The sequence below is a fragment of the Dendrobium catenatum genome, unplaced genomic scaffold, assembly GCF_001605985.2.
Source record: "Dendrobium catenatum unplaced genomic scaffold, ASM160598v2 fragScaff_scaffold_637, whole genome shotgun sequence".
Classification (NCBI taxonomy): domain Eukaryota; kingdom Viridiplantae; phylum Streptophyta; class Magnoliopsida; order Asparagales; family Orchidaceae; genus Dendrobium; species Dendrobium catenatum.
In genome coordinates, this window is record NW_021319099.1 from 2478060 (window position 1) to 2497116 (window position 19057).

Here is a 19057-nt window from a genome sequence, read left to right on the forward strand (position 1 = left end):
TTTAATATTTTATTTAGAAAAAAAAATTAATTAGAATGTTTCAACTCATTTTTTAAGTAGATTAGAAGTTACCAAAATTTACAAACTATTCCCTAAATTCACATCGTACTTGTTTTTATTTTTTTAATATTTTCTTTTAAACTTTTGTGCGAAATTAAACCAGTGAAGCAGTTCCACGTTCACTCAGAAATAAGAAATCCGACACTTGTCCTTGTCGTTGATCTTCCTCCCCCGCAAGCTTCCAATCCAGCGAGCCCTCCCCAATTCCTACTGTGCTGTTTCTCTCTCGAATCTATTCTTCCGGTCCCCGTCCTCTTCCTCCTTCGCCGCCCAGCACAAAAGGAATAGAACCTTGGTCCTTACACGCGCCGCCGTGGTAGCCCCAAGGCGTCGCATTTCTTCGATCACACGCCTCCTCATCCATCCTTCTTTAAAGCCGAAGTCCCAAAATCCCAGCTTTAGATCATCTGCAACAGCAATCCCCTCCCTTGAATGGCATTCACTTCTCTCTACAAATCCATTCATGTCGTCGTCAATATCTCCTTCCTCTTCACGTTAGCCCTCTTCTTCTTCTTCCTCTCTTCAACACATTCCTCCCATATTAACGGTTGCGAAGCGACAGTGTCACGCAATAATCTCAGAAGCGTAGATGCATCCGAGCCTCGCGGCTACATCAACTATCTCCAACTCTTCGACTGCGTATTCAACAATTACCCTGTTATAGGCTACGTCCTACTCGCTCTATGGCTTCTAGTTCTCTTCTACTTACTCGGAAACACTGCTTCTCACTACTTGTGCTCCTCGCTTGAAAGCCTCTCCGGTGCTCTAAACCTTTCCCCTACCATCGCCGGCGTCACCTTGCTCTCCCTCGGCAACGGTGCGCCGGATGTTTTTTCTAGTATAGTCTCTTTTGCCTCTGGAGGCGGCACAGGCGGCGTCGAGGTTGGCCTTAACAGCGTTCTCGGAGGCGCATTTTTCGTCTCCTCCGCCGTCCTCTCAATAATCAGCATCTCCGTCTGCCGCTCTTCCCGCCCTGCAATTTCCATCGACCGCCTGAGTTTTTTCAGAGACCTCTGCTTCCTGCTCGTGACCCTTTGCTTCCTCGCCCTGATTCTAATTATTGGACAAATTCGCATCTTGGAAGCAATGTTATTCGTTTTTCTCTACATTATCTATATTATTCTCGTATCAATGAGCCATTGTTGCAGTAAAGAGCTTGGAGAACTCAGCTTGCCCTTACTAGAATCCATAAATGTGCAGCAGCAGCAGCAGCAGCAGCAATCTGGGAAAGAAATTGACTCAAATCTCAGCATTTTCAAACCAGAGTCCTCTGAATCACATCAAAGCTGGTTCCTTTATCTCATAGAACTACCTCTCTATCTTCCAAGAAGACTAACAATCCCATTAATAACAGAAGAAAGATGGTCAAAACCATTTGCTGTATCTTCCGTAACTCTCTCACCAATTCTTCTTGCAACGTTATGGAACTCCCGGACAAAGGACATGAATTCAGAGCAGAGCACCGCAATCTTCCTCTTCGCTGCTTTACTCAGCTTGCTTCTCGGAATCACAGCAATGGAGTGCACAGAAAATTCCCAACCACCCAAAAAACTTCAGCTTCCATGGCTTTTATCCGGCTTCCTGATGAGTGTTGTCTGGACATACATGATAGCAGGGGAGCTCGTTTCCCTTCTGTTTTCCATAGGAGAAATACTTGGTGTCAGACCTTCAGTTCTAGGAGTTACTGTACTGGCATGGGGCAATTCACTGGGAGATCTTGTGGCCAATGTAGCCATGGCTGTTAATGGAGGAGAAGATGGAGCTCAGATTGCAGTTGCAGGATGCTACGCAGGTCCAATTTTTAACACATTGGTTGGATTGGGATTATCATTTGTTGTTTCTTCAGTGAAAGCTTATCCTTCTCCATTTGTGATTGCGAGTGAGGATTATTCTGAATTTGTTCTGATTGGGTTTATTATTGGGGGATTATTGTGGGCTTTGGTGATGCTGCCGATGAAGGGGATGAAGCTGAGTAGGGCTTTGGGGGTTGGTTTGTTGGCTATTTACTGCTGTTTTATTTGCCTTAGGGTTCTTGAGAGTTTGGAGATTTTAAAGCTTGGTGTTTTGTTAAATGTATAGCTGTTTTGACTAAACAAAAACATTGAAGAAATTCTTCAGTGTTTAAATCAGGATTAGCTGATATTTTTAAGCTGCTTATTTTATATAATTTTTGCTCATGAATCATTATATTGTGGTGTATGATATGATTGATTTAACTAACCAAAAATTGAGATACTGATTTTCTTTTCTTAAATGGTTGGTAACTTTTTATAGAATTTTTAAGAAATTTCATACATAGTTTATGTCCTTATTTTTGTTTTGTTAAAACAGATCATTGGGTCGGATTCAAATTTGACTTGAAATTGATCCGATCCACATCAGATCAACCCCAACTTCATTTGTCTAATAAACGTGCCAAAAAGGACCAAACTTGACCCACCAGACTAACAAAACCTACTTGATAACTTGCTTTAACCAAGGCTTTGAAATCCGGACCAGACAATGAATCGGAATAAGGAGAGGTTAGCGGTTCGATGGTTTGACTGGGGTCGAGCTGGATGATGTAATAAATATTTATTATATTTAAATATTATAATAATGACACATCTATTTGTAAATGTATAACAAAAATTGAACATAATTATAATATGAATCCTATGAAGCATAAAAAACATAACATTATATAAAGTAAAGAAGAAAAATATAACAATATATTAATTTTAATAATGATCTAAAGCTGCGTACTTCTTTCAAACAGTTGAGAAATTAAAGAGTGCATTATTAAAAGTGGCATAAGAAAACACTTTAAAAAAAAATAAACCAAGGTGGTTATAATATTAATGTAAGGAAACTTGTGGGTGTCGTTTTCGAGTCACGAGACAGGTTCGGGTCGAATTCGGAATTGACCCGGCACTATCCAAGCCAGCACGAACCCAACCCATTTTGCAAACGGGTCATAAAATACAAACCGGACTTGACCGGCCGGATTGCCGGGTTGACACGACCCGACCCGAAAACTGGGAATGTGAAATTGAGCAGACGGCGAGTCGGCGAATGAAGGCCTGAAGCAAGGCCAAGGCGGACCATGCAGCTAGGTCGCGTATGTGGGCGTGGGACGAGCGCTGCGGGCGTTCCCTCGTGCTGCATGTGCGTGGTCTGCGGAGTCTTGGGACACGGTCCCTTGGGACTTGGGACGAGAGCGTGTGGAAGCAGGAAGATGGTCGGCTAAGCCCATAAATTGTGGTAGCTCAGATTGCTGATTTGAGCGTTGACGAGCTGAGCCCGGATTGCAGAAGCATGAAGAAGGCTAGGGAGGCTAGGTTGGGCTAACGGACCCAGACCCTGGTCAACTTCAGGTTGATTTCGGGTTTCCGGGACAACTCGAACCCGACCCTTTTTTGAAAACGGGTCAAAAATATGAACCCGAACCGTTTGCTAACCGGGTAAACCCGAACCAAGATTTTTCCGGATTGCGGAAGAGGGGAAGAAGGCACACCAAAGTGGAAGAACGCGAATCGTTAGAATGAAACAAATGAAATAGGGCACCGTAGCTGAACCGTCCGGTCATTGAAAATCGATCTGTTCAGCAGTCGACCGCCAATTTGAGCGGTTCGATGCCCTTTTTTTTGCGAAACTGGTTCTAACATAAACTGTAACCAGCCAGTCCAGCTCGACTTTAAAAACATTGGTTTTTACACACCCTATATTTTATATTAGTTATTTTATATTAGTTGATAAAAAATGCGAAGATTATACTAATAAATAAAGAATTTAAGGAAAAAGGGTTAAACGTTTCTTTTTTGGGTCAAAATCGAGTAGTTGGTCAACTTGAACGCAACTCATTTAATTAAAGGATTGAAATATATGATTTATATCTGACCCGTTTATTAAATAGGTTAATTCGAACCTTAATTTTTTTGGCCTAATTCTGATCATGTTGGAATATATAATCTCTGATTCTCTGCTATATATTAAGCCTCACGGCCTTAGCCTTAGCCTGGTATTGTGGTATTCAAGCATTGTTTATGATTTAATTCGGTTGATTTAACTCGTGATGTCTATGATTTAACTCGCACCAGTGTTCAAGCTTCGACTGCATCATATATGTTCTGTTGAAGCTTTAGAGGTATGTTGTTCAAAAACTTTAAACAGAATAAGCTTTAGAAGCCTAAAAACATGTTGCATAAGAAATTATATGTTCAAATTATCATTTATTATGTTCAAATTTTTAAAATTATTTTTGTTTAATTTAGCATGGATACATATTTCAAAAAAAAAATTGAAGGAGATGATGAGAAAATATTTTGTAAAGAAATCATTACACAAATCAAACAAAGTTTTGTAGAAATAAATTTTGTTGATATTCCTGCTGATCTTGCCTTGAGAGAAAAAATTCTTGTTTATATCATAAATTTTTTGCTCATGAAACACTATATTGTGGTGTATATGATTGTTTTAACTAACCAAAATTTTAGATACTGGTTTTCTTTTCTTAAAAGATTGGATTTAAGTAACTTCTTACATAAATTTTAAGAAATTTCTTATATAGCTTATGTCCTTATTTTTGTTTTGTTAAAACGGATCATCGGGTCTGATTCGAATTTGACTTGAAATTGATCTGATCTAAATCCAATCAACCCGAGCTTCATTTGTCTAATAAACGTGCCAAAAAGGACCAAACTTGACCCACCAGACTAACGAAATCTACCTGATAACTTGTTTTAACCAAGGCTTTGAAAATCGGATCGGACAATGAACCAAAAGAAAGAGAGGTTAGAGGTTCGATGGTTTGACCGGGGTCGAACCGGAAGACGTAATAAATACTTATTTTATTTAAATATTATAATAATGACACATCTATTTGTAAATGTATAACAAAAATTGAACATAATTATAATATGAATCATATGAAGCATAAAAAACATAACATTATATAAAGTAAATAAGAAAAATATAATAATATATTAATTTTGATAATGATCTAAAGCTGCGTACTCCCTTCAAACAATTGAGGAATTAAAGAGTGCATTATTTAACAGTGGCATAAGAAAACACTTAAACCAAAAAAATAAAAATAAAAAAAATCAAGGTGTTTATAATACTAATGTAAAGGAACTTATGAATGGGTGTCAATTTTGGAGTCAAATGTCGAGTTCGGATTGAACTTGGAATTGACCCGGCACTATTCGGGTCAACACGAACCCAACCCGTTTTTTGCAAACGGGTCATAAAATTTAACCCAGACTCGACCTGCCAGATTGCCGAGTTGACACGACTCGACCCGAAAATTGGGAATGCGAACTGAGCAGGTGACGAATCGGTGACTGAGGGACTGAAGCAAGGCCAAGGCGGGCCATGCAGCTAGGTCACATATGTGGGCGTGGGACTTGGGCGTTGCGGGCGTGCCCTCGTGCTGCATGGGCGTGGTCCGCGGAGTCTTAGGACACGGTCCCTTGGGACTTGGGACGGGAGCGTGCGGAAGCGGGAAGTTTATTGACTGAGCACAGATTTCGGAAGCGACCAAGCGGGAGCCTGGATGGATGTATTGCCAATTGTGGTAGCCCAAATTGTCGATTTGAGCGGCTGACGAGCTGAGCCTGGATTGCGGAAGTAGGAAGAAGGCTAGGGCGGCAAGGTTGGGATAATAGACCTAGACCCTGGGTCAACTTCGGGTTGATTTCGGGTTTCCAGGTCAACTCGAACCCGACCCCTTTTTGAAAACGGGTCAAAAATCTGAACCTGACCCGTTTGCTAACCGAGTTGACCCGAACCAAGATTTTTCCAGATTGCGGAAGAGGGGAAGAAGGCACACCAAAGAGGAAGAACGCGAATCGTTCGAATGAAACAAATGAAATAGGGCATCGTAGCTGAACCGGCTGGTTATTGAAAATCGGGATCGGTTCAGCAATCGACCGCCAGTTTGAGCGATTCGATACCCATTTTTTTGCGAAACCGGTTCTAACGTAAACCGTAACAAGTGGTCTGGTTCGGCTTTAAAAGCATTGGTTTTAAGTTTTAACATACCCTAGATTTTATGTTAGTTGATAAAAAATGCGAAGATTATACTAATAAATAAAGAATTTAAGGAAAAAGGGTTAAACGCTTCTTTTTTGGGTCAAAATCGAGTTGCTGGTCAACTTGAACGCAACTCATTTAATAAAAAAAGGTTGGAATATAAGATTTAAATGTGACCCGTTATTAAATAGGTTAATTCGAACCTGAATTTTTTTGATCTAATTCTGATCATGTTGGTATGTCGGATCATTTATATATTGACAAACCTACTTTTTTTTTTTTTTTTGGAAAACTACCTTCTTTTTTTTTTTTTTTTGGAACATTTAGGTCATTTAAGGCAAGCTCACACACACAACGCATACACAAAGACTCGAACCCTAGACCTCTTGGTTGGAAGCCTAAGCTCTCAGCCAACAGGCCAAGATGAGCTGTGTTACTTCTTTTGTTAAAATCAACCTTTCGTGTTCATTTGTTCGAACATTAACATCAAGAAAATAAGCAACACTAATAAAGTATATATTGGCAAGTTCTTTCCCTACAAATTTATTCACAATATGTTCTTAAAATTAGGAAGCAAAGGGAAGTTCTCACCCCTTAGATTTGAAAAATATATAGGAATTTATGCTTAAATTATCATATTTGGTCAGTATTAGAAGTCTAAAATAAAAAATATATAATAGTGTTAATTTTCTTTTTTATTTTTTAACTTGAACTATTTGTAGAGGGAATTTAAAATATGATAGAATCTTTAATTTTTAATGAATTTTAATTAATTCTTAGCCTGCAGCATCACAGGCAATTTTAGTTTTATTAGGGGTATTTTGAGTATTTGAGAGAAGGAAGCTTATTATTTTTCCCTAACCACCAAAAAAAAAAAAAAACCCTCTACGTTCGGCCGCCAGTAGAATCGCGCCACGCGTTCTCACTATTTACCGCACGCCCCGACAACCTGATCCAGAACGGACCCAGGATGGCTTCGTATTTCTCGATTTTGCTAGGTATTGCTCGGTATTATTCGGTATTGCTAGGTATTGATCGATTTTGCTTGGCAATAACCAATACCGAGCAAATACCGAGTAATACCGAGTTGTACCGAGTTTTTGTACAACTCGGTACAACTCGGTATTTGCTCGGTATTAGTCTTCACAGAAAGGTATTTCTCGTTATTGTCATGGAATATCTAGCAAATACCGAGTTGTGCCGAGTTGTACCGAGTTTTTGTACAACTCGGTACAACTCGGTATTACTTGATATTTGCTCGGTATTGATCTTCATAGAGGTATTTCTCGTTATTGACATGCAATACCTAGCAATATCGAGCAATACCGAGCAAATACCGAGTAATACCTAGCAATACGCGAACATAGCATTCCCGGATTCCGGTCCGGGTCAAGTTGTCGGGCCGCGCTGTAAAGAGTAAGAGCACGTGACGATATGTTATTGACGGCCGACGTAGCTCTACATCCGGTGAGAGGACGTAATAATTGTTCCATTTTTCGTCCCATACATATTATTTGCGTTTTCGAATTTTATGTCGGCATCCGATTTCGTTATCTATAATTATAAAATTATTAAAAACACGCTTTTTTAAAAAATAAAACCCTATTTTGGGCTTTAAAAACACGTGAATTAATAAATATATTCTGTAAAAATGGGTCGGGCCCACTTCTCGACCGTTTCGTCGTAAGTACAGCAACACGAATACACGATATCGCACACGTCGCCACTTCATTCCCCTATAACCGATATTTGAATGGACGAAAATAACCTTCCTCTCTTCACCTATATTCATTAGTTTGCCGTTAACATTGATTTCTTATCGGTTACTGCATCTTCCTCTGAATCTCTCTCTGCCTTTCTCGCTCGCTCGCTCGGTTTTGGGATCTCGCTGCGCTCGCAAGTTTAGAATTTCATTTTCGTTAATTTTTCCTATTTTTAGAGACATTTGCCTTGTTCTCCTCTCCTTTGTATTGGAAGGAAAGGATATCATTTGTCTTACCCTGCAATTAAAAGAGCGATTTTTGAGTGGTTGGTTCGGGAGTTACCCAGAGATTGTCTTCGCCGGCCATTCTTCATTGGAGAAGGAAGAAAAAGCCTAAAAGTTTTATTCTTTTGTCAATATTTTTGTCAAAAAGGGTTTTTTTTTTTGGTGTTTGTGTGGCTGATTATTCTAGATTTTCTTTTGGGTTCTTCTCCGTCATCTCATCTGTTACCTTTTTTTAATTCCCAGGACTGCGTCAAATTCACTTATTTTATTGTCTTTTCGTTTCCTTCGGCAACTGCAGCTATTGATTTGAATTCAAACTAATATTAATTAATCTAACCATCTTTGCTCCTTTCGAAGAGAGAACGCCTTCAAGTATCTCCTGTGTTTTTCTTCTGTTATTCTCCTCTTTTATCCCTTAAATTTGATCTCTTTGTTGGACGCCATGAAGCTCTCCGGATTTTTGATATGTCTCTCTCTTATCGGGCTGTATTTTTCTATGGCCGAAGGTGTTATTGGGGTTAATTGGGGGACTATGGCGATTCGTCCTTTGCCACCGAAGATTGTTGTTCAGATGTTGTTGGATAATGGAATTAAGAAAGTTAAGCTTTTTGATGCGGATGAAAACACCATGAAAGCGCTTGCTGGGAGTAATATTGAGGTCATGATAGCTATTCCAAACAATATGCTTGCAATTATGAACGATTATGATTCTGCAAAGCAATGGGTTGATAGAAACGTTTCTCGGTATATGTTTGAAGGAGGAGTAAATATCAAGTAAGCCTTTTTTCTTTCTTAATCGCGATTCCTCTTCTTGTTAGAGTTTTTTTTTTTTTCCTTAGTTAAAAGCTTGCTGCCTTTTTGTAGTTTATGCTATTGTGATTATGTTGGCCTTTTACCTTTGAAAAAGCTTTTGTCATTTTCTTTAGTTGAATCATGAGTAATATTGTTATCAAAATATGTTGTTACCATCAAATGATGCATATTTGATTAAAATTTGTATAAGAAATTTTGCACATTTGGATCTGTGTTTTCTGATAAATGTGTTGTATTCTGATATACACAGTTCAAGCCATATCTAAATGTAATAAAAACTACATTATTTAGTTTATTAATTGTCTACATGCTAAAAGCATAATGCTAGTTAGCAAATTTCAAATGGTCCCCTATATTCTTAATTGCTTTTATGAATACGATTGTTAAACTCTAGAACTACTAGCCATAAAATCATATTTCTCTCCCTCCTTGCAGATATGTTGCTGTTGGCAACGAGCCTTTCCTTGCCGCCTATAATGGTTCATTCATTAATACCACTTTCCCTGCACTCCAAAACATTCAGAATGCCATTAATGAAGCTGGCTTTGGACCCACAATCAAGGCGACCGTTCCCCTCAATGCGGATGTCTACAACTCCCCAGCATCCAACCCAGTCCCTTCCGCAGGCAGGTTTCGAGCTGATATCAGTGACATCATGGACCAAATGGTTCATTTCTTCAAGCAGAACAATGCTTCATTTACTGTAAATATATATCCTTTCTTGAGCTTGTATGCTAATAAGGACTTCCCCTTCGATTACGCCTTCTTTGACGGCACCAGCAAACCTATAGTTGACAATGGAATACAGTACACCAATGTGTTTGATGCCAATTTTGATACCCTCGTCTCAGCTTTAAAGGCAGCTGGAGTGCCTGATTTACCAATCATAATTGGAGAGGTTGGATGGCCTACTGATGGTGACATAAATGGCAATGTTGGATATGCAGAAAGGTTCTACAATGGTCTTCTTCCACGTTTAGCTCGCAAGCAAGGGACACCGCTGCGACCAAATGTAGATATAGATGTTTTTCTTTTCGGTCTTATTGATGAAGATGCAAAGAGCATAGATCCAGGAAATTTTGAGAGGCATTGGGGGATCTTTCACTACGACGGGCAGCCGAAATTCCCCATGGATCTTTCGGGACAACAGCCGCCGAGCAACTTGCTAGTGGCAGCAAAGAATGTCAAGTACTTGCCACAGAAGTGGTGTGTGTTAAATGCTAAAGCAAATAACTTGGATAAGCTTCCTGATAACATAAACTTTGCATGCACTTTCTCAGACTGCACTGCACTTGGCTATGGATCCTCCTGCAATGGTTTGGATACTAATGGGAATGCTTCTTATGCATTCAATATGTACTTTCAGGCACAAGGACAGAATGAATTGAGCTGTGGATTCCAAGGGCTTGGCATGGTGACTACTCAGAATCAGTCTACTGATAAGTGCAGTTTCATTATTCAGATCGATTCTCCGGCGAGTTATTGTGCTTCTGCGAAGCTGTTGTTTGTGATGCTTTCGTTTATTTTACTTGTTGTGCTCATGTTTTAGATGATTGGAGTTGTTTTTTGTTTCCAATTATTTGATGGTGGTTATATTATGTTATGTTGTGTATACACTAGTTTGCTGATGTAGCTTAGTGATATTCATCAATTATTTATGTACTTAAGAGGAACTGAGCTGTTTAGAATTTTTTTTGTGAAAGGCCATTGTTCAAGTTATTCTAGCTAAAATTAACAAATCCTAAAAATCTAAATGAGCATTTTTGGTTAAGATTCATGTTTTAATTGGCAAAACAGAGCAAGAAGCAAATTCAAATGAGTTCTTCGTTATGGAAGTAGGAAGAAGTCTTGCATGTAAGGCTTCGTTTGGGATTATCTAAAATCATCATAAATCAAAATTGAGATCATCTAAAATTAATTTTAGGCAAATTTATAGCCGAAATAATGCAATTCTATGAGATAATCTAAACGGTTCCAAGTTTACAACAACCACTATAAGCATAATTTAAAAGTTTCTTGAAGATTTTAAATTGGGGATCTAGGGGGTCAGGAGGTCAAATATATTTCAAATTGTACAAGCTCATGGCTCCCTCTCCCATTCCTACATCTATAATTAGGACTTTTAGACAAAAAGATTCATGAACTTATGGAATTCTATAACAATGATTATCATTTAAAATAAGATTCCTTATGTCCATGCTTATACTCATTTCCTATTAACAAGTCCTAACCATAGTTGGGACGATAATCGTATTGATCACCTTTCAACACATTTTGACATTGGTGTCTTCTATCAATATTGATTGAAGTCGATCATTGTTGTTACACATTGATTGACTTTGATGTTTATCGTCACTCGTTTCTTTATATTTGTTGCGTCCTGGAGTATTCGTAGCGGTAGAGAAATATATAGTTTAACATCTTAGCATTGAACAAAGATCCAGCACACAAGCAGATAAGAGAGAGAGAGAGTATCGTTCATGAGAGACGTAAGAGTTTTTAAGTGGAAACCCTTTAAAAGGGAAAAAAATCACGGGGTCTGACCGAGTTTGAATGAATCCACTAATATTTGCAGTCGATTACAAATGAGGCCCTTCCTTGGGAGAAGGCCTTGGCTTGATGGTATAAATGTACATCATATAGAGCATATTACATGGTGAGATTTACAATAATCAACATAGACATATTTGTTTGGTTGAAGGACCATAGTCAGCACGAGACAGTGGTCCGAAAAATCATAATTGGCAATAGACCTGGGTTAAAAAGACCATTATCTGGTGATGAAAATTGGAATGACCATAGTAGGCGACGGAGGTCGGAAGGACCATAGTTGGCAGGAGACAGGGGTCTGAAAGACCATTGTCTTGTGATGGAGGTAGGAAGGACCATAGTCGGCATGAGACAGTTCGAAAGGCCGTAGTAAAAGGTCAGTACTCTGGGAGAACCTGGGCGTCTAGTGGTGGCCTGGTGGAGTATAATGCCATAAGCAGTGGTCCGGCGAAAGTCGAAGCCTCAGGTGGTGGTCTGATAGAAGTCCGGGCGTCTAGTGGTGGTCCGGCGGAGCAATGACGTCAGGCGATGGTCCGACGGATGTGAGGGCCTCAAGTGGTGGTCCGGTGGAGTAACGACATCATGAGGTGGTCTGGCCGACGTGAGGGCCTCAAGTAGTGGTCTGACGGTGCAACGATGTTAGGCGGTGGTCCGATGGAGGTGAGGGTCTTAAGTGGTGGTCCGACGAAACTTCAATAGTGGTCCGACGAAACTCCGACAGTTGTCCGACAAAACTCAGACAGTGGTCGATGAGCTTCTTCCTTCTCTTCTTCTATTCTCGCCTCCGGGCTCCCCTTTCAAGAGAAATGAGGGGTCTATTTATAGTTTTATGGAGTGGTATGACCCATAAATAGGGAAAAATTATTACATCCGGTGAAAATATCGAGCAATACCGAGCATACCGAGTGTACCGAGCACGGTATCGAGCACTTTAGTGACGTGGCTTTTTGTTATTGGTTTCCGGATGCATTTGGTAACCTAATGGAATAATTACTCGTAAATATGTGAGATATCAAGGGTAAATGGGGAGTGGTTGGATGGACAGCTGATGTTAAACCCCTTGATCGTAGACCGTTTGATGGGCATTTGAATGCCTTAATGATGCAGCATTTTTTTGTGAAAGGCCATTGTTCAAGTTATTCTGGCTAAAAGTAACAAATTTTAAAAATCTAAATGAGTATTTTTTGCTTAGGATTCATGCTTCAATTGGCAAAGCAAACAAGAAGTAAATACAATTGAGTTCTTTGTTATGGCAGTAGGAAGAAGTCTCGCATATAAGTAAGGCTTTAAATTGGGAACAATTATTACGTCCTCCGACCGGACGTCCGGTCGGAGGCCAAATCCCGCCAAAAAATGAGAAATACCGAACAAATACCGAGCAATACCAAACAATAACGAGGAATACCATCACTTAAAGACCCAATACCGAGTTATACCGAGTTATACCGAGCAATACCGAGTTATACAAAAGTTGTACCGAGTTTTTCCTAGCAAAAACTCGGTACAACTCGGTATTGCTCGGTATTGCTCGATATAACTCGGTATAACTCTGTATTGATCGTCACATAGCGGTATTACTTGTTATTATCAAATAATACCAAGCAACACTGAGCAAATACCGAGTTTTTTGACCGGATTTTGCCTCCGACTGGACGTTCCTCTACATCCTTACACAAGACCTAATAAAAGTTTTTAAATTGGGGATCCAAAGGGTGAGGGGGGTATCTTTCAAAATTTACAAGCTCATGGCTAGACCAAGAGCCTTGAAAAAATGATTGTTTGATCGCTCAATCTTAAGTTCATCAAAATATTAAAATGCTAGAAAATCAGAAAATTATCAATCCTGAATTTTTCTGGACCTTCAAAAAAGACCAGAGTTCTTCCCTCTCCCCTTCTTACATCTATAATTAGGACTTTAGACAAAAAAATTCATGAACTTAAGGAATTCTATAACAACGATTATCATTTAAAATAAGATTCCTTATGTCCATGCTTATACGTATTTCCTATTAACAACTCCTAACTATAGTTGGGTTGATAATCGCATCGATCACCTTTCAACACATTTTGATGTTGGTGTCTTCTATCAATATTGATTGAAGTCGATCATTGTTGTTGCACATTGATTGACTTCGATATTTATCGTCACTAGTTTCTTTATATTGATTCTCATCATTGATGATTATTGATGTCGATGAATGTGATAAGTTATGGAGCTTAATTGTATATGTCTACCGCAAATTTAGACCTGGGTTGAGTTTTTTTTTTTTTGTGTGTCCAATAATTATGACTCATTTGCTTGAGCATGTTTTCGATTTCATAATTGTTGCGGGCTATAATATACACGGCGATAGAGTTAGAATTCTACGTCTTAGCATTATACGAATATCCAGCTCACATACAGAGAACATAATATTTTTTATGTAGAAAACCCGAGAAAGGGAAAAAACCACTAGGCTAGCTGAGGTGAAAATGATTCAATTAGAATTCGAGCAAAGTACAATGGTCTGACTCGTCCTTCAAGACGACCATATTACAAATGTCAATTGAAAGTTTTGCGAAAGTCTAGTGTCACTCCAATGTCAGGTGGTGGTTCGATAGCACTCCGGTGTCAGGCGGTGGGCCGGCAGGAGCACTTCAGTGTTAGTGGGCACTTCGGCTTTGGGTGGCACTTCGACGTCCTTTGATGGACTGGTGGCAATTTGACAGAACTATGGTGTCCCCTGGTAGTCCGGCGGTGGTGCGACAGAACTCTGGCGGTGGTGCAGCAGAACTCTGGCGGTGGTCGAAGAGGATCTAGGCGGCTGAAGATTTCTTCCTTCTTCTCTCTTGGCTTCCTCTACTTTTCAAGAGGAAATATGTTCTATTTATAGAATTCCTGAGTAACATGGCTTGCAAATAAGTGAAAGATCAAGGGTAAATTGAGAGTATTTTGGATAATAGCCGATCTTGATAAATACGATCATGCACCGTTCAATGGACTTTTGATTGTCTTAATGATATCATAATTTGATGATCTTGGGCTCGTTGGATTCATCTCGTCGAGCCGCTCGATTCGACTATAAGCATGTCACGATTGGAGACTGTTTGGTAACACAAATTGTGGTTCGATCCTTCCAAAAGTGATTCGAGTCTTTTATTTGGACTCATTTGGGCTCGGATTGGGTCTATTTTGGTGTCGTTGGGTTCGTGTTTCTGAGATGCTCAGTTCAACTGTAAGTTTACATATATCAGAGTTTGGATGGTCATAATTTTAATTTTTGAAGTTACCAACTTGATTTTGCCTCAACATTCATGCCTGATCAAGATAATTTTTTGAGGATGTATCAATAATATTTTTTTGCTAGAAAATAGTACTACAAAAACTACGTAATCAATATTAGAGTGAAATTTGCATAGTGATAATGAAATATAATCACCAATTAAGTGAATCTATAGAAAAAAAAATATATTTTTATGACTATATTTATCTTCTTCTTCCTTTAATTTCAATGATTTAAATTAATTTCAACATGGCAATTGTCATCGCTCCATCTTCAATACAAGACCGCCGCAGTAAAATTAAAAATATCTTCTTCTATTTTCTAGAATATTCTAGAAACATGGAGCTTAAGGAGCTCACTTAAAAAAGAACAATTCTTTTGTGTTATTAATAATACCATAGGAATTTATATAGAATAATTAAAAATTTGACATTTTTAAGAGCTTAAAAATAGAACAATGTTCACTCTAATAAATATAATTCAAACTAATATAATGAGGAATGTCATTGTCTAGGGTCAATTTGGCACACTCAAAATATTTCTTTTTTCTTTTAATATAATGGCTCACTTCCCTTTAAAAAATAATAAATAAATTAATGTTATCATTTTATTATTTTATTATATTGATGTAAAAATTAATGCTTTGTTTGATGTAGTTTTTTTTTAGATTGACATATTTATTATTTGAATACGTTATTGTAATGTATCAATAACTTGAAAAAAAAAAAAAAAAACTAATTAGTTTGTGGATCGAGGCTTTAATGGGCCATGCTAATTGGGCTACCCATTTGTTGGGCTCAATAATGATTAGAGAACTTATATAGCCCACCTTTTAATGATTCTTCCGCCTCTATAAAGTTAGAACTAAGTGAATCAGTTGATAGGGTTCTTCTTCTTCCTGGAAGCCGCAGCCGCCTTTAGTTAGGGTTCTTCTTCTTCCTGGCTGCCGCCTTTAGTTAGGGTTTCGCGTCTTAAATACTCAATTGCGTGGTCGCAGGTGAGTTCGATGCATTTTAAAACCGACCTCATTGGCATCTGCGATCCGGCTTTTCATTTATAAATTAACTGTTTTTACAGCAATTTGTTGAGATCTAAGGCTTCTTCTATGTACGTTGTGAAACGGCCTAATATTGCAATTGCGTGCTGTTTCGATATGAAATGCAGCAAGCAATCTATCGTTAGGCGATAAGGATTTCCTGCCTTTAGCTCTGATTATCCTCTGTGCTTAGTAGGATTTTTCGGTGACAAGGCAGGTATATCCTGCAAAGAAATTTACTTCTTCGTTTATTAGACGTTTTGATGACTTATTTTTTGCTGGTTTTGGCATGGTGCTGGATGATGAAACAAATCAGACGGATTCCCATTGATTTCTATAAAATGATATCTTAACCAGCTACTTCTGACACATTATGCCTCCATTGTTGATCTTTCTTCTTTTTTTTTTTAGTTTTTTGTTTGGGGTTATGTCGGACTATGATGAGCCAGTGATGTGATCATTATATTTGCTACTCTTGATGGTGTCAACCATCTGATGAACATAACCACCAAGATCTCTGAGGCTCTATTGTGATTTATTTTGCTTTTTTTTAATCTTCAATCACCAGTTTGCTGTCTATTATTGTAGTATATGCTTCAATATGAAGCCTTTTTGAGCAAGAAATCCATTATTATTACTGATAGATGATCAATAGAATTTGAGGCTTTTGAAGTTTTTTAAGGAGATTATTTATATTGACTTTTATCTTCTATTTTTTAAGTATAGCTTAATCTGAAGCCTTTCAAGTTTTTAGGAGATTATTTACATTGACTTCTATCATTCTATTTTGAGTTGGATTCAAAATTAATTTGATATAAATTTTAGTTTTGTTTTTGGGCATTGAGATTGGTTTGTGGTTCACATTAGTTTTAGCAGTGTGGGCTAATGAAGTTGATGGATGTTATTGTTGGTGTTGATAGTGTTTGCAAGGTTTTATTCAAATTATAATTTTTAGATATTATAATTTATTGATAATTGTTGGTAGACTTTAATTGAATGGTAGTGGTTATGTGGTCATAGTTGATTTTTATGTAAATTTTGGTGATTTCAGTGTAGAATTGTATTTAGATTATTGTTGATGACATAGAACAATTGTTTTTTTTTTCAATTGAATTATCATTGGATTTGATATTGTATTTGGGCAACAATGGTTAAAAGATTATAGTTAGTTCATGGTAGTTTAATAATGATGGTTGAGAGATCCTAATAAAACAAATATGGTTGATAGATTGGAGTTGGGTGATTGTGATTTTGGAGTACGTGTGTATTTTAGTAAAGCTGGTTTGTGCTTGATTAGGATGTAATGTGCTAGTTGTTGGGACATTTTAGTTGAGCAACGATGGTCATGACATTCTTGTGAGGTGAATATAGGTTAGAGATTGGCGGGGTGATGGCTGTTGGAATTTAGTGGGTGAGACTTCTTCGTTAGGCAATTATGTTTTAGAGATTGTAGTTGTGAGATTATATAACTTGGCAATGGTGGTCAGGACATTATAATCATGTAATAATGCTTAATACTTTATAGCATGGTGATGTTGATGTGTGATGGTGGTCTAATGATGGTGATTGGCCGCTAACAGTTGAACTACGTGGATTTAGAGATCACAATCGTGTGATGGTTGTTAGTAGATTGTAAGCAAGTGATAGTGATCATGTTATGATGGTATATTAGGTGGAGGGTGGGAGGTGAAAGTTTGATGCCGAGGTTAGGTATTGGTTATCTAATACCAGTGGTGGGGTGGTGGTGATCCAATCGAAGATGTCGGTGGCGGTTTAATAATGGTATTTTAATTGCAGTGATAACGGGGTGGTGATTTGTAGTGGTGATTGATAATGATCCTTTAACAACGAAGGAAGTGCAACGAACCAATTGGAGGATGGATAGCGGTTTGACAACGCGGCCTTTGCGATGGTGTTGGTTTGGTAGAGTTCTATTGTTCTTGTAATCTCTCTCTATGATTCTAAGTCAAAATTTGTTTCAGTGATTTATGTTGATCACAATATAGTTTCTGGCATTGAATTCATTTTAAGCTTGCAAGATTTGAGTATTTTTTGTTTATTTTCTAATTTTATAGCTTGATTTGTGCTCATTTTTTCAGTAATGGTACATGCATATAGCGTATACTATGAGTACAATAACCAATAAGGAAAGAAAATGAATGAAGGAGAGCCAATGAAATTTTTCTCATAATATATACTCTTATTGTGTAATAATTTATGACATTATTTATTAATAAGCTAACAAATACCTCAATCAAAGGCTTTGTATGACATAAATTTCATCATCCACATGAAGGAACTTCTATTCGTCCAGTCAATTAATTTTAAATTGGAAATTCTCAAATAAATAAATGATAATTTTAATATCTACAAAATCAATTTTCTTATCAGTTATGATTTATTAATTAAAGTTTTGGAATAATTTTCTGTCTTATTTTTAATACTATAATTTTTGTTTGGTTATTAAATTCTTCCAAAAAATAATTTTCAAGTGTAAAAAAAACCTTTTCCATATGATAAAACCCATTAAATTTTATGTTTAAGAAAATAAATTTTACTTGCTCAATGTACTTATTGTTTATTTTAATACAGGGTTTATGGACCAAACCAAAAATGTTGGTGTAAATGCTCAATTGGTATTCCAAAATTTTTAAATTTTATACTAAGAAATTAATTTAGAAATCAATAAAATATTTTTTTTCCAGAGTAAAACGTAAATTCATTTAAAAATTACTTTAAAAATCAATAAATTATTTTAGAAAGTAATTCCAAATAAAATCTTAATCCATTTAAACTAGCCTTTTTCAATTTAAAATTTTTTTAACCGAATTATATATAACCATTCTAAACCATTCCATGATTTAATTTCAAAAAAAAAAAAAAACCCATTGCATGATTTTAAAATATTTTTTTTTTCCAGAGTAAAACGTAAATTCATTTAAAATTTATATTAAAAATCAATAAATTATTTTAGGAAGTAATTCCAAATAAAATCTTAATCCATTTAAACTAGCCTTTTTCAATTTAAAATTTTTTTAACCGAATTATATATAACCATTCTAAACCATTCCATGATTTAATTTCAAAAAAAAAAAAAAAAAAAAAAAAAAAAACCCATTGCATGATTTTTCCTAAAAGAGAAATTCAAAGCGAAATTCAGAAATCACGAAGGAAAGGAAAATTGCCGGTCACGGCTCGAGGGTTATGCGCTAGGGTTTCCTTCTGCCATCCGCTCAGCCATTTTGCGCCGCCTCACTTTCTCCTCCTCCTCCGGCTCTGCCGGAGGGCCACCTTCCTTTCGTTATTCTGGTTCCTGTTGCTATGGGCTCATCC

General features: G+C 37.3%; 2 protein-coding genes, 1 long non-coding RNA gene and 2 other non-coding genes across 5 annotated transcripts; all 5 read left to right on the forward strand.

The window, feature by feature from the left end:
- The first annotated feature begins 223 nt into the window (after positions 1 to 223).
- Positions 224 to 2182, forward strand: LOC110102314 (cation/calcium exchanger 1-like). Its single transcript, XM_020830607.2, has one exon. The coding sequence runs from the start codon at positions 493 to 495 to the stop codon at positions 2137 to 2139; it is 1647 nt and encodes a 548-aa protein (XP_020686266.2). The 5' UTR covers positions 224 to 492; the 3' UTR covers positions 2140 to 2182.
- Positions 2183 to 7879: 5697 nt separating this feature from the next.
- LOC110102316 (glucan endo-1,3-beta-glucosidase 8) lies at positions 7880 to 10594 on the forward strand. The gene is made up of 2 exons (XM_020830608.2): positions 7880 to 8836; positions 9311 to 10594. Exons 1-2 carry the CDS (start codon positions 8505 to 8507, stop codon positions 10422 to 10424), a joined length of 1446 nt encoding a protein of 481 aa, XP_020686267.1. The 5' UTR covers positions 7880 to 8504; the 3' UTR covers positions 10425 to 10594.
- A 4970-nt stretch (positions 10595 to 15564) lies between these two features.
- Positions 15565 to 17772, forward strand: LOC114579801. Its single transcript, XR_003700983.1, has 2 exons — positions 15565 to 15685; positions 17522 to 17772. It is a non-coding gene; the product is annotated as an uncharacterized LOC114579801 (long non-coding RNA).
- Positions 16017 to 16096, forward strand: LOC114579806. Its single transcript, XR_003700989.1, has one exon. It is a non-coding gene; the product is annotated as a small nucleolar RNA R12 (small nucleolar RNA).
- On the forward strand, positions 16168 to 16249 carry LOC114579802. Its single transcript, XR_003700985.1, has one exon. It is a non-coding gene; the product is annotated as a small nucleolar RNA SNORD24 (small nucleolar RNA).
- Positions 17773 to 19057: the final 1285 nt, after the last annotated feature.

Bases quoted from the DNA above. Each gene is read 5' to 3' on its own strand.
- LOC110102314 (XM_020830607.2), top strand. From the start codon at position 493: ATGGCATTCACTTCTCTCTACAAATCCATTCATGTCGTCGTCAATATC.
- LOC110102316 (XM_020830608.2), top strand. From the start codon at position 8,505: ATGAAGCTCTCCGGATTTTTGATATGTCTCTCTCTTATCGGGCTGTAT. The intron at 8,837-9,310 runs GTAAGCCTTTTT...CCCTCCTTGCAG, and splicing joins GAAGGAGGAGTAAATATCAA to ATATGTTGCTGTTGGCAACG.